Source organism: Heterodontus francisci, chromosome 17, assembly GCF_036365525.1.
Source record: "Heterodontus francisci isolate sHetFra1 chromosome 17, sHetFra1.hap1, whole genome shotgun sequence".
NCBI lineage: Eukaryota > Metazoa > Chordata > Chondrichthyes > Heterodontiformes > Heterodontidae > Heterodontus > Heterodontus francisci.
Genome location: NC_090387.1, coordinates 62,256,322 through 62,272,461, shown reverse-complemented (window position 1 = coordinate 62,272,461; position 16,140 = coordinate 62,256,322). Strand labels below are relative to the sequence as shown.

Genomic DNA, 16,140 nt, shown 5'->3' with positions numbered 1-16,140 from the left:
ATTATTTTGATTTAAAGCTTATTTTAAAAACAGCTAATCATAAGTTATGAAAGTGGAAATGTTTGCATTAGTTATTAAGACTGATAAGTATTAAAATAATTTCTGTTCAGGTTATAACTACAACTAAGCTTCCTTTTAATAAGTGGCAGTGGTTAGCATCACAGCCTCGCAGCTCCAGCGACCCGGGTTCGGTTCTGGGTACTGCCTGTGCGGAGTTTGCAAGTTCTTCCTGTGACCGCGTGGGTTTCCTCCGGGTGCTCCGGTTTCCTCCCACGTGCCAAAGACTTGCGGGTTGACAGATAAATTGGCCATTGTAAATTGCCCCTAGTGTAGGTAGGTGGTAGGAGAATTGAGGGAAGGTGGAGATCTGAGAGGGAAATGGGATTAATGTAGGATTAGTATAAATGGACGGTTGGTGGTCAGCACAGACTCAGTGGGCCGAAGGGCCTATTTCAGTGCTGTATCTCTCTATGACTACGACTCTAAGTGACTGGGCGAATGTAATACAAGGGAGCTGAATTAACCTAAACCATGGAATGTTTTTAATAAACCAAAACAGAATTATCATTAATTTGATAAAGGGCCCTCACAAGATGCAGACAGTTATTAAAAAATTGTATTTTTATCTGCTAATTTAGGCAGCAATTGTACTGTAGTATATGACTTGCAAAAGTTGTTTCAATGGTTTTGCAGTCATTACCATATGTTATTTGGATGGGGAGCTGAAATGCGTGTAATTTTCCTTTCTTATCTCTCCTGAATAGGGCATATTAGTAGATCAGGAGAAGTTGAGCAAACCTCAGGATGTAGTGAAAGACTCAGAGAAGCCAAAAGCACCTGGAAAAGTCAAAATTACAAAGGTGTTTGATTTTGCTGGAGAAGAAGTTAAGTAAGTGGTTTTGTTTTGATAGTTATTCATACCTGTATTCTGGCCAATAATTTGTAATTTAACAGTAAAGGAGGCATAAAGTTCTAAAGTGATTGTTCCTGTCCAGATTCTGCTAGTAGTTTTTGTACATTATTAATCAGCTGTTCTCAGGTCTGAAGAGTCTGCGATCTGAAACACAACTATGATGTTTAGCTACTAACCTAGTCTGTCTCTGTAATCTGTAATCTTAACTGTTCTTGAGGTCAATTGGTTGCTGTTTGGCAAGAGAAGTTTGTGGATTGCCAGTTGCTTGTAAAGTTCAAAAAAACAAAGTGTCTTTTTTTAAATGTGTATTTTTGAAAACTTTGAAGTGTGACAGATTCTCTCAAAACATTTATATTAATAGATGCTTTCACTTTTTAAAGTTTATTTTGGCATGAATATGATGTGAAAGTAATCTAATGTGGGCCAGTCTTTGCCACATGACCGCTTTTTGTTTTGAAGTTTATTCTGTTATTGAGTGCTGCAAAGAACTTTGAGGGTGCTTGATTCAGACATTGTGTTCGAGTTAGCAGAAAGTGTTCAACCTTGGCAAAAACACCTCCTGTTTCAGTGAGCACAGAAATGCAATGTCTGTAAATTATGGCACACAATTTAGCATGTGCAATTTCCATGCAAGGGGTGAATTGCACACAGCCAGAATAGTATATTCAGGTAATTCTGTTACAGCAGACAAATAACACACCTCCTGCTGAGATGGTGTTTTGTGGACAAAATAATTAAAAGTATGGAATACAGATCTTCTTTTCATTCTCTGTCTGGCTGTCTACTAACTACATTTGGTGGTTCATATATCTTGCAGCTGTAACAGCACAGTAAGCATAGTTGACTGGTTCTGCAGAATAATAGAAAGAGCAGTATAGATCCAAGTAAGCCAAGGCAGGCACTTGAAGACATATTATCAAAATTAATCTTCCAGTACAGTTACTAGATGCACTTGTGGCCCTGTGATGTCTGGAAGATCTCCAGTTTGAATCAATACCCAGAACAATTGGAGTACCACAGCTGACCTCATTGTCTCCAGCCTAGACAGAGATAAAATCAGATATAATTCTTGCTAACTGGGGGAGTTGGGGGTGGGTTGGGGTGTGCAGAGAGGAAAGAAAATCACAGAGACAACTGAGCAAATGGTCTTATTCTTGCAGATTAAGTAATCAGTAGACTCTCCACATTTTGATATTTGAAGTGAGGATTGGTAGAATGGGGTTGGAGGCGAGTGTTTAAAGAGTTGTCAAGAATCTTGGGTTCTACTTGCTCTCTAGGTTGATCCTGGAGTAATAGCTGAGGGTGAGACACTTAAAGGAAAAGATCAAGACGTCTCCAGTTGATATTTGTGTTTCTGTCAGTGCCAGGATGGCAATACAATGGGCTTCTGAATGGCAAGAGCTTACTTGTAAGAGAATGAATATTGTGGAGGGATGTATGGAATGGGGTGATGATAGTTAATCTGTGGGAGGAGCATTAGTAAAGCCAAGTTAGATAAATCCCTGAGGAGTGCAAAAGAGGAAGCTGCCACCAAGAGTGGAGGATAGAGCAATTTGCTGGCAGAACCAGCAATGGGTCTTGTGTTAGCCCAGCAAAAAATGCCAAGGAAGGCACAGAGGGAAGCCATGGGTTCATTCAAGAGGGATTGAAGCCTGGGACAATGGCAGGAAAGAAGGTATGTTTTCATAGTTAATGATCCTAACTCATTTACGAATTGAGTTATAAAAATGAATTAAAATATTCTAGATATGAGAAACCAGAGTAGAGCATAATCGTGTAAGTAAAGAAATTATTTAATGGTTTATTTGATTTTACACCACATAAGACGACTTTGGGTGCCCCTTGGGGAATCCTGTTCCTTGTTCTTTGTCAATGAGTCAAATGGCAGATGACCATTAATCCAGGTCATGAAGTTGAAATCTATATTTTTAAAAAATGGATTTGGTTGTGCCGTGAAAAACTGACTTAACTTACAATTTTCTTGCACTGTTGTATGATATTGAAGCATAAATTTTGACTTGCTACCACAAGAGGGTAGCAGCATCTAGTTTTACAGATTCTGTACTTAGTAAGCAAAAGCTAGTTTGAACATTTAATAACAGTGCTTTTTATAAATATTTGTCTACCTAGCATACCTACAGTATTTTGGAGTTCATAAAAATGAGTTCAGTGGATTCTGAATAAAGTATTTTCAAATACATTCTGTGGCAATTAGATGTGTGCCTATTGCCTGTCTGTCTGAGGTTCCCAAACTTTATTTTATTGTGTACCCCTTTCCAGACCTACCTGTTGCCCACGTACCTCTACCAGCATACGGGTTAATATTTTAAACCCTTTAATGCCCAAGCATTGCACGAATGTACCAATTATAATACACATATACAACTTAAACAATGGCTTAATAGTGCTACTCATCATTAATTTGATGGATGAGGTTGTTTGTTCAAGCATAGGCACATAATATTTGGAGTGATAGTTTGAGTTGCAAGTTGCTGTCTACATAAAGGCGCTGGCGATACTTTGATTACCTGTTTTTAGGCATTGGCCCATTTTTCACCGTTGTGTCCCAGCAGATATAGTTATACTGCATGCATATAACCGAGAAAACCTGACTTAGTTCTGAGCTCAGTTAGACTGGACAGTTGCTAGGCAACTGAAACCACATTGTAGTTTGCAGTGGTTGAAGGTGAGGGCTCTACATCATAGAGTCATAGAGTTGTACAGCACAGAAACAGGCCCTTTGGCCTATCGTGTCCGTGCCAACCATCAAGCACCTCTCTATTCTAATCTCATTTTTCAGCACTTGGCCCATATCCTTATATGCTATGGTATTTCAAGTGCTCATCTAAATACTTCTTGAATGTTGTGTGGGTACCTGCCTCTACCACCCCTTCAGGCAGTGTGTTCCAGATTCCTCTGGGTGAAAAACTTCTTCCTCAAATCCCCTCTAAACCTCCTGCCCCTTACCTTAAATCTATGCCCCCTGGTTATTGACACCTCCGCTAAGGGAAAACATTTCTTCCTATCTTACCCTATCCGTGCCCCTCATAACTTTGTATACCTCAATCAGGTCCCCCCTCAGTCTTCTCTGCTCTAAGGAAAACAACCCTAGCCTATCCAGTCTCTCTTCATAGCTGAAATGCTCCAGCCCAGGCAACATCCTGGTGAATCTCCTCTGCACCCTCTCCAGTGCAATCAATCCTTCCTATAGTGTGGCAACCAGAACTGTACACAATCTGTAAAAATTACATTCCCAAACAGTTTAAAACAGCATCAAGTCAAAAAATACAAACAGTGCAAAGGTGATCAGTTTCCTTCAATACAATCATGAGTTGCCTCACAACCCTTCCATTTCATTGTCATGCCATATACATTTTTACATTTACAGCACACAAAATTTCTCCGATACAGTTCGAGGGGTTTCCCATAGATCCAGCCCCCTCAGTTCAGCTTGGTGGGGGGACCTTACACTGTGGTCTTTCCCCATTGAACCTTTGCTGCGGCTGCCCCAAGCTTTAGTGCGTCCCTCAGCACGTAGTCTTGGAATGTACCAGTCTGCAACATTCGGTCATGGACAACTCTTTGCGCTGGAAGACCAGCAAGTTTCTGGCAGACCAAAGGGTATCTTTCACTGAATTGATAGTCCTCCAGCAGCAGTTGATGTTTGTCTTGGTGTGCGTCCCTGGGAACAGCCCGTAGAGCACAGACTCCTGTGTTACAGAGCTGCTTGGGATGAACCTCGACAAAAACCACTGCATCTCTTTCCACACCTGCTTTGCAAAGACACATTCCAGGAGTAGGTGGGCAACCGTCTCTTCCCCACCACAGCCATCGCGGGGGCATTGCGCGGAGGGGGCGAGACTTCGGGCGCGCATGAAGGATCTGACGGGGAGGGCCCTTCTCACCACCAGCCAAGCTACATCTTGGTGCTTGTTTGAAAGTTCTGGTGATGAGGCATTCCGCCAAATGACTTTGATGGTCTGTTCGGGGAACCATCCGACAGGATCTCCCGTCTCCTTTTCCCGTAGGGCCTTGAGGACATTCCGTGCAGACCACTGCCTGATGGACTGGTGGTCAAAGGTGTTTTCCTGCAGAAACTGCTCCACGAAGGATAGGTGGTACGGCACGGTCCAACTGCATGGAGCGTTCCGCGGCAATGTGACCAGGCCCATCCTTTGCAACACCGGGAACAGATAGAACCTCAGCACGTAGTGACACTTGGAGTTTGCGTACTGGAGGTCTACACACAGCTTGATGCAGCCGCACACGAAGGTGGTCATCAGGATGAGGGCCACGTTGGGTACATTTTTCCCGCCCTTATCCAGAGATTTGAACATCATGTCCCTCCGGACCCAGTCCATTTTAGATCCCCAGATGAAGCGGAAAATGGCTCGGGTGACCGCCACAGCGCAGGAGTGGGGTATGGGCCAGACCTGCGCCACGTACAGCAACAACGTGAGCGCCTCGCACCTGATGACCAGGTTCTTACCCACAATGGAGAGAGATCGCTGCCCCCACATTCTCAACTTTTGTCGTACCTTGGCTACTCGCTCCTCCCAGGTTTTGGTGCACGCCCCGGCCCTTCCGAACCATATCCCAGGCACCTTCAGGTAGTCTGACCTGACAGTGAAGGGGACAAAGGATTGGTCAGCCCAGTTCCCAAAGAACGTGGCCTCGCTCTTGCCATGGTTAACTTTGGCTCCCGAGGCCAGTTCGAACTGGTCGCAGATGCTCATCCGTCTGTGCACAGACAGCAGATCCGAGCAGAAGACGGCGATGTCATCCATGTACGGGGAGGTTTTCACCTGAGTGCCTCCGCTGCCTGGGATTGTCATCCCTCTTATGCTCGCATCCTTCCTAATATACTCAGCAAAGGGTTCAATACAGCAAACAAACAAGATCGGGGAGAGAGGACAGCCCTGTCTGATTCCAGATTGGATCGGGAAACTTTCCGATTCCTACCCCGGCTAATAAAGGCAAGTATCCCATAGGCCTTCCTAATCTCCTTATCTACTTCTGCTGCTTTCAGTGATCTATGGACAAGTACACCAAGGTCCCTCTGACCCTCTGTACTTCCTCGGGTCGTACTGTCCACTGTATATTCCCTTGCCTTGTCAGTCCTCCCAAAATGCATCACCTCACACTTCTCAGGATTAAATTCCATCTGCCACTGCTCTGTGTATCTGTATTCTTGTTGGTACATCTTGAAGTAAATTAACTACTTTATACAACAATTTCCTTTGGAGCTTTAAAGCTTCGTCTGAGTAGCCTATTATAAAAATGCAAAAATAAACAAAATAATTAACAAAATCCACCATCAGACAATTTTTCCTGCGTACCCCCTTCTGATCAGTGTGTTAAGCATGGTTTTGATTTCTGTGAGTAGGAATTTGAAGCAATTGGATTTTACTACTTCGATTTTAAACCTAGCCTACCTTAAGCCAACTGGTTCCATTTCACTCAGATCTAGGGTGAGGTACATGATATTGAATCCAAGTGTGTTCTTATGTACTTTGTGCTGCCTGGAAAGCAAAGTCCAGCTGCTGGTGATTGGGAATAGGTGGTGATAGTTTGTCTCTATTTTAAGTGTTGAAGCTGACTGGGTAGCTAGTCCATTGAGTATTGTTTTTACTGACTGTTAGTAGAATCGCTCATTTTTGTTATTTTGCTACTGACTATGCAGTTATGGTATGCCTTTCCTTTTAAAAGCCCATGAATGTCGGGCTCAAGATGGAATGGACTGCCTGGAACAACAGTAGGAATTTATTGTGTCAGCAAATTCGTGAAGGTAAACAATTAATGCAGAATGATAAGGGTACTGGGACTGTCCAGTTGGATCACAATGGTTGTTTTTGGTCCTGGACATTCCTAAGTTCTGCAAAACAAGTAATAGTGTCTCGAGTGTATCATTTTTCTGCAGGGGACCTGAAGATAAGACACTTCAATTAATTCTCCAAATAAAATGTGGGATGGCTCATACTGAGTTAATTGGCAGCCTATACTTAAATGCTACGTGTACACTTTTGACATTGCAGTTCCCTTTTGTTTGGAAGACAATAGATGGTGCAAACAGTAGGTGGCAACATTCCCCTTGAATCCTGTTTTAACTTGTTTTTAAAACAGAAGTTGCATCTTCCTACACAAAGTGACTCAAATAGCAATGTTGTTGGGAGTTGGTTGTCAAATAGCTGAAATATAATTCAGCTGCAAGTATCTAAGGAAATGCCTTCCATTACCAAATTAAAATGCAAGTGCTGGAAATCTGAAACAAACAGAAATTCACAGCAGTCGGGTAACATTTAGAATAGAACTGAGGGAGAGTTCAACCTAAAGTGTTAACTTGCACTTCCATTCTACAGATGCTGACTGACCCGCTCTATTTTCAGCATTTTCTGTGTTTGTTTCTGCTTCCATCAACAGCGTGCTTAGCTGCAATAATTAAATAATTGCTGGTTGCTCAACCTTTCAGTTTGAAGGGATCACATCTGTGCGGTTGTGCTGCTGCATTTGGCAGGGTGCGTTAATGAAGGAGTGAGCTAACTACTTGTTAATTCAGCAGTTGCTATCACTGGCTTTACATGACAACATTAATTTTCATTTTGGCTAATCTTGTGAAAAAATATCATGGCAGCATTATTGCTGTCAGTGGATTAGCTGGTATCCAAGAAGTTCACTTGTTTAGTAAGGGATTCATCCCACAAAACCTTCTATGTAGATCTCGAATAAGAAAGCCATAAATGAGGGCCTGAATTTTAATCGCACTCCGCGGCAGCGTGCTTTCAACTTGGCGGCCTTCTGACACGGAAGTGCCGCCGAGGAGCCCTCACGATATTACGCACGGGGGATCGTTTAAATGGAGGGGGTGGAGCGGTTGCCCCCGACGACGTAGAGGGGGCGGCCGCTGCGTCCTGGGCAACGGAGTCTGGTGCCCCCATGCAGGCACCGGCACCAGTGCTTTTTTTTTAAAGGACTTTAAGCCCTTACGATTAATTTCCTTATTTACAGGTACCCAAGTGCAATTTTTTTTATTAAGAAGTGATGAAGATGTGGAGGCCCTTCCCCAACCCCCACAATGGTCATTTCATTGCCCGAAATGACCAACAGTTTGCTTTTTCACATACTGGTATTTCCCCCCCCACAACCTTCAATCTTTTGCCCTTCAACCCCTTCCCACCATCCCCACATCCAATCAAAATTGTTTTCCTGCTCCTCCACCCCTCCCACCCTGAAAATTTTATTCTCCTCCCCCCCCACCCCCAAACCAGGTTCTCACCTCAGAACTCCGTGTGAAGTTTCAAAGGCACGCGGAGCACGAATGACGGCCACAAAATGGGCGTGGGATAGCCGCAACTGCAGGTAAGTATATTTACATCTTATCAATGTTAATTTAAATATGGAGATGAAGGGCTTGCCACCAGACGGAGGGAGGGGAGGGGTAGCACCCAGGTCCCCCCACCGCCAGTAATATGCGGCGGGCCCTTCTCGATGTTGCGGGTAGAGGTGGGCCTCTCCCCGCTGAATTTTACCAACCCGCGAGGTCGAGGGGCCGGTAAAATTCAGCCTAAGTTCTTTCTCTCTCCTCTGTTCCTGTCTCTACCAATTGAAATATAACAGTATTTCGGGGGACTGGATATGGTAGTGATTTAGCACCTTCCATGTCAAGGGCATGAAATCCAGTCCACCTCAAGCTGATTCCATAAAAGTTTCCCCCCTCTGCTGGCTGTAAGGCACCTATGGCAAACACATTGAACAATCTCAAATCAATTCCTTGAGAATGTGCGTTCATGGTACTGTCTTAAATTTGATACCCAATTGACAAGTGCAATGAGAATGAGACCATAAGGATGGTTAAGAAATGGTTGGGGGTTGGATGGGGAAGGAAAAGAAGAATCGTATTGATAATGAAAAGTTCTGATGAAAGGTCATTGGCCTGAAAGGTAACTCTGTTTCTCTCTCCACAGATTGGTGGATGAGATTTTTTTTAGCTGTATTGGTGGTGTTGGTCCAATAAGAACAGCTGTTCCTCAACCATCAGCAGGAATGTGTTATACTCCCATTGGCAAAAGCCCTTGAATCTATCTTGTTTCTGTAGCGTTAATTTCATATGCAGTGTCTGAATTGATAGGTTTTCAACACAGAACTTCTTTGTTTTTTTTTGCAAGTGCTTTTGAAGTTGCCTTTTATGCACGCCTGGATCGTGGTGTTAGATTTTAAGCATGTTGAAAAGGTGGAATTTAAGAGGGATTAAAGGAGGAGAGGGAGGTGGGGAGAGAGAGATGGATTTAGGGAGAAAATTCCAGAGAGTGGGCCTGACTGGCTGAAGGCATGACTGCCAGTGGTGTGATGCCCAAGACGCCAGTGTCAGAGGAGCAAAGAATTCAGGATGGGTCATAAGGCTGGAGGAGTTTACAGAAATGGGGATGAGTAAGATAATTAATGGATTTAAACAAAAGGGATGAGATTTTTAAATTTGAGATGTTTAAGAGCCAGGAACCAAGGTACCTCAACAAGGACAGGGCTGATTGGTGAGTGAAACTTGGTGTGTAATGGGTTATGGCTAGCAAAGCTTTGCATGAGTTGAAGTATATTGAAGCCAGAAAAGCAATGGAATACTTCTGTTCAGAAGTGACAAAGTTGAAAGTTTCAGCAGCATCTGGGCTGAGACAGGGATGGAGGCAGGTGATGTTCAAGGTAGAAGTAGGTGGTCTTTGTGATGGAGTGAGGTGAGGTTGGAAACTTAGCTCAACTTAGGTTAATGTTGTGAACAATCTTGGAGTTTGTGCACTCCTGACATGAGGATTCTACTGGACATGAGGTTTGTAACATAATAGACATACAAAAGAAAATTATTACATTTAGATATGCAACAGCACCTTTTGTATTTAAAATATTTTGTAATATTATGTTGGCTCTTTGAGAGACCTGAAGTTTGATTCAGTGGACATCCCAATTGAACGCTGTTAGCTCAAGAAGTTCAACAAAGTTAACAACTAAAATTCCGCTCTACTTCTATGTCTACAACTCTCAGATTATTTTTATGATTGACTATAAGCGAGACTGACTGTACAAAGCCAAGCAGGACTTGCTATTTGTCTAATCCTGTTGTTGATTTTGAAGGACTAAAACCCCCTCAGGGATGTATTAATAGAAGTAGTTATGGTCATTTGAATTTGTGTAACATCAAAGTAAAGTAAGACATAAACCTAGGAGCTTTATCTGAGGTAACTTACAAAACAATTTGGAATTTTCTTTATGGTTAGCTTCTCTGCACATGACACAAGTTATTTAGTGTTTAGCGAATACAGCATGTTAGATCTGTAACAAGTGAAGCTTTGAGATTGTGGCATTGTTTAATTTTATATATTTTAATGCTGCAGTTTCTTCTCCCTTTTGAGAAAGAACTCAAAAACAACAGCAAAAAGTATGGAAGCACCTGGAAGCACTGTACCATTTGTTTCAAGTTTGGCAGGATTTCCTGAATGATGGTCTTGAATTTAAACACGTTTATTTTAGCAGAACATTTCAGTAATATTGAGTATTGTGTCAGAGATATTTGGTGAAGAGGAAATGTAGATTTGTTTAATCTTATCTTCTGTTATTAAAAGATGACACCCTAAAAGCATTGGATGGCCTTCCAGTTTGATATTGTAGTTAGACTGTTTTTGAAAGGAGATGTAGTTTTTAATTTGGAATATTGCAGTATGTACCAATAACCATGACGGAAATGTGGAAATAACTATTAGGCAAATATTAATGTTTAAAACTATCTTTAGAAAAACTTTTTACTTTATGCAAGTTTATGCAACATTATAAACGTTTTTTTTTACTTTATACAATCTTCTTCTTTGGCCTCCTTGTCTCGGGAGACAATGGGTAAGCGCCTGGAGGTGGTCAGTGGTTTGTGGAGCAGCGCCTGGAGTGGCTATAAAGGCCAATTCTGGAGTGACAGACTCTTCCACAGGTGCTGCAGAAAAAATTGGTTTTTGGGGCTGTTACACAGTTGGCTCTCCCTTTGCGTTTCTGTCTTTTTTCCGGCCAACTGCTAAGTCTCTTCGACTCGCCATACTTTAGCCCTGCCTTTATGGCTGCCCGCCAGCTCTGGCGATTGCTGGCAACTGACTCCCACGACTTGTGATCGGTGTTACAGGACTTCATGTCGCGTTTACAGACGTCTTTAAAGCGGAGACATGGACGGCCGGTGGGTCTGATACCAGTGGCGAGCTCGCTGTACAATGTGTCCTTGGGGATCCTGCCATCTTCCATGCGGCTCACATGGCCAAGCCATCTCAAGCGCCGCTGACTCAGTAGTGTGTATAAGCTGGGGATGTTGGCCGCCTCGAGGACTTCTGTGTTGGAGATGCAGTCCTGCCACCTGATGCCAAGGATTTATACAATACTTTATACAATACAAGTCAAATAATAAAGGTGGAGTTCTGTAGTTTTTTGTCAGTTTGATATTGTAGCTGGCATTAATGGGTTGGCTTCACTGAAATTACCTATGTGGCTAAACATAGCTTGTTAACTCCTGACCCTAATTGAGAGAGTGAGAAACAAACCTGCTTGCAATTGTGTAGCCTCTTGTTCATGGTGAGCAACATCGTGGAAGATCTGCTTGAGATTTTAAAGTTTCATCTTGCCCAATGGATCACCGAGCCACAATTATTCCCATTGCAAATTTCTTGGAGATTGAATGCAGTTTTCACTTGAGTCATTTTATACTTGCCAATAAGACAAAAACATTATTTGACTAGATAAAATTTGAAGTATTTCCATTTCTCTACTGGCTACTGTCAATAGGTGCAGAATGTATGTGTTTGCTATGATAAAGATTGAAAGATTGTTAAGCTGGGAGCTGCCCAGAACTGTTGAAGTTTATTGTGGCATCTATGGCTTCCTCATCTTTCAGTGCCAAGAATTGCCTTAGTCTCGATCTGTAATATGGCTGATTGACCTATCCTTACTTTCATCAAACATAATTTACATTTTATCTTCCAAAGAAGATACTCTTTAGTGCATTAATACTAAAGGATAGTAAATAAAAGCCTCCTTTGCCTTTTATCCCACCACAATGGGATGGTTTTTGGCTCAGGTCACAGATGAAAGCCGAGCTGTGGTTTTGTCCTGATGTAGGTTTAGAATGATCAAATCAAGGAATAAAGTAAAGCTACCTACCTTTCATGTGTTTTTAATCCTTTGAAGTTTTTTGTTCATGTATAATTTTGACTCCTTCCCATTACTTTCTGGATTTTGTGAATTGTGAAAAACTTTACATTCACTCTGTCCGAGGCATGATTAGCCCTGCAAGCTGCATTAGTTAAAAAGATGGAGCGCTGATTTATGTCCATGGTTTTTATACAGCACAAGAAGTGGATGGGGAGAAAAGGGGATAATTCAGTAGTGAAGAGCAAATGCACTTGAGAGCATTATTGCCCCTCCCTTGGATTTGGACTGAGCTTAAATGTCCTTAGAACGGTTGGCATTGTGGTAGGTCCAATACAGGGTTAAAGCTTTTAAAGTTGCAATGTGTGGCGGCTGTAACAGTCCTTTTACAAAATGAACTTTGGCAGTTTCAGTCAGGCTCCAAGTGCATATGTGCTCATACCACAAAACTGCTTTGAATTATTGGCTGGTTCATTTGGATGATATGGGGAATGAAGAATGCCATTTTGGTCCGTGCAAAGTATTGTTTTGAGATTAGACAGATAATCTGCATCTGACTGTGCTTTACTTGACCAGGAAATGTTTGCTGCTGGATACTCAAGTGTTCCATTCCCCAATAATAACTTCCCTTGCATTACATACATTTATTATGAAAATGCTGGAAATATGCAGTGGGTTCAACAGCATCTAAAAGAGAAAACCAAATAAGATCCTATTAGGTTTCATCTGAAACATTAAATGTCTTTTCTTTCAAATGCTGGCTGATCTATTGTACATTTTCTGTTTCTGATTTCCACCTTTAATTTCTACAGAGGATAAACCCCAGTTAAACAAAAACACAAGGTCAATAACCTATTTTTAAATTCGTTTGTGTTTCATTTTTGATAGTGTTTAGATCTGTCATCCAGTAGATGATCATGGGACTCTTCCGTCTTGAAGTTCCTCCTCGTAGTTCGTCATTCTTTTCCCACTCCTGTCTGGAACAGTGTTCTGCTGATGCTCAAGGAAAAATGTCATCAACTTTTTTTTGTTTTTTTATTTGTAATTAGGTGAGTTATTGTGGGTATGTTATCTCTTTTGAGCCTGAGTATTCTCCCGTTCTTGAGAGAGAACGTTTTTAGTCAAAGTTTGCTTTGAGCAGTCAGTGACTGTGGGCAGTCTGTTCTAGGATATTTACAGGAACAGCTGGTCATCTGCTGTGTCTGTCTTGTTATTTAATAAAGTGCAACTCGGAAATAAACATGTTCTGCTTATTTTTAATCAGGAAGGTTTTTTTTGAGCATTAAGGAAAAATGTAAGTGGCGACACTTCTGTGCCCTGTTGTTTCACTCAGTCACTTAGTTCTCTTATTTGGTTTATTTGGACTTTCAGAAGGCTTTTGACAAAGTCCCGCATAAGAGATTAGCGTGTAAAATTAAAGCGCATGGGGTTGGGGGTAGTGTATTGCGATGGATAGAAAATTGGCTGGCAGACAGGAAACAAAGAGTAGGTCTTTTTCTGAATGGCAGGCAGTGATTAGTGGGGTACCGCAGGGATCGGTGCTAGGACCCCAGCTATTCACAATACATAATAATGATTTAGATGAGGGAACTAAATGTAATATCTCCAAATTTGCAGATGACACAAAACTGGTTGGGAGGGTGAATTGTGAGGTGGATGCAGAGAGCTTCAGGGTGATTTGGACAAGTTGAGTGAGTGGGCTAATGCATGACAGATGCAGTATAATGTGGATAAATGTGAGATTATCCACTTTGGTAGCAAAAACAGGAAGGCAGATTATTATCTGAAGGGCTATAAACTGAGAGAGGGGAATATGCAACAAGACCTTGGTGTTCTCGTGCAACAGTCGCTGAAGGTAAGCATGCAGGTGCAACAGGCGGTAAAAAAGGCAAATGGTATGTTGGCCTTCATAGTGAGAGGATTTGAGTACAGGAGCAGGGATGTCTTGCTGCAATTATACAGGACCTTGGTGAGGCCACACCTGGAATATTGTGTGCAGTTTTGGTCTCCTTATCTGAGGAAGGATGTTCTTGCTATAGAGGGAGTGCAGCGAAGGTTTACCAGACTGATTCCTGGGATGGCGGGATTGACGTATGAGGAGAGATTGAGTCAGTTAGGATTATATTCGCTGGAGTTCAGAAGAGTGAGGGGTGGATCTCATAGAAACCTATAAATTTTTAACAGGACTTGACAGGGTAGATGCAGGAAGGATGTTCCTGACGGTGGGGGAGTCCAGAACCAGGGGTTATAAGTCAAGGATACTGAGTGAACCTTTCAGGACTGAGATGAGGAGAAATTTCTTCACCCAGAGAGTGGTGAACCGATGGAATTGGCTACCACAGAAAGCAGTTGAGGCCAAAACATTGTATGTTTTCAAGAAGGAGTTAGATATCGCTGTTGGGGCAAAAAGGATCAAAGGATAGGGGGCGAAAGGGGTAACAGGTTACTTTGATGATTAGCCATGATCATAATGAATGGCAGAGCAGGCTCGAAGGGCCGAATGGCCTGCTCCTCCTTATTTCTATGTTTCTATTTATCATCTTTTATCATCGCCGTCTACCATTATGGTCGTTGCATGATGCTGCAAAACTATTATTAACTAACAGCAATCATTCTCTAACAATTAGTCTGCAGCCGACCCAGAGTGGAGGCATGTTAAGCTTTGGAAACCATAGCTCCAAAGTCATCTGTTTCCGCTCAGGCTTGCCACATGCTACTCATATACTATATCCCAAAATACTGTTTTCTGAGATAAACCTATCTAACTTGGATTTGAATGAATCAATAATAACATAAGAACATAAGAAATAGGAGCAGGAGTAGGCCATTTGGCTCCTCAAGCCTGCCCTTCTGTTCAATAAGATCATGGCTGATCTGCCTTAGACCTCAACTCTTCTTTCGTGCCAGTTCCTCATAGCCCTCAACTCCCCAAAATTTCAAAATCTATCTACCTCCTCTTTAAATACTTTCAGTGATCTAACCACCACAACTCTCTGGGGTAGAGAATTCCAGACATTCACTACCTTCTGAGAGAAGAAATTCCTTCACATCTCAGTTTTGAATGAGTGTTCCCATATTCTGTAACTATGTCCCCTAGTTCGAGATTCCCCCACTAGTGGAAACATCTTTCCAACATTTACCCTGTCAAGCCCCCTCAGAATCTTGTATGTTTCAATAAGATCACCATTCATTCTTCTAAATTCTAAAGAATAAAGGCCTGACCTGTTTAGCCATTCTTGATAAGTCAACCTCTTCATCCCAAGAATCAGCCGAGTGAATCTCTTTTGAACTGCCTCCAATGCCAGTATATCCTTTCTTAAGTACAGGGACCAAAACTGTACACACTACTCCAGGTGTGGCCTCACCAACACCCTGTACAGTTGTAACAAGACTTCCCTATTTTTAAACTCCAACCCCCGAGCAATAAAGGCCAAAATTCCATTTGCCTTCTTAATTACTTGCCGTACCTGCATGCTAACTTTTTGTGTTTCATGCACAAGAACACCCAGATCCCTCTGGGCTGCACTTTTTTGGAGTCTCTCTCCATTTAAATAATAATTTGCCTTTTGATTCTTCCTACCAAAGTGCATGACCTCACACTTTCCTACATTAAACTCTGCCAAGTTTTTGCCCACTCACTTAACCTATCTATATCCTCTTGCAGATTCCTTATGTCCTCATCACAACATGCCCTCCCATCTATTTTTGTATCATCCGCAAATTTGGATATATTACACTCTGCCCCCTCCTCCAAGTCATTAATATCGATAGTAAATAATTGAGGCCCTATGACTGATCCTTGTGGCACTCCACTAGTTATGGCTTTCCAACCTGAAAAAGACCCATATCTATAGGGAGTATGTTCTATAGATTAAAAGCAAAATACTGCAGATGTTGGAAATCTGAAATAAAAACAAGAAATGCTGGAAATACTCAGCAGGTCTGGCAGCATCTGTGGAGAGAGAGAAGCAGAGTTAACGTTTCAGGTGAGTGACCCTTCTTCAGAACTGTTCTGTAGATTGATCACTTGCTCACTGAAATAAGCTCTTTGGTGTGGCTTCTAGCAT

At 42.1% G+C, this 16,140-nt stretch overlaps 1 protein-coding gene across 1 annotated transcript in view; it reads left to right on the top strand.

Moving 5' to 3' along the window:
• cfdp1 (craniofacial development protein 1) overlaps window positions 1-16,140 on the top strand; it is a 270,776-nt gene that overhangs the window by 29,628 nt on the left and 225,008 nt on the right. Inside the window, exon 4 of the mRNA XM_068049505.1 lies at window positions 765-889. Coding sequence (XP_067905606.1) covers window positions 765-889 — 125 coding nt within the window. The remainder of the gene's footprint in view (window positions 1-764; window positions 890-16,140) is intronic.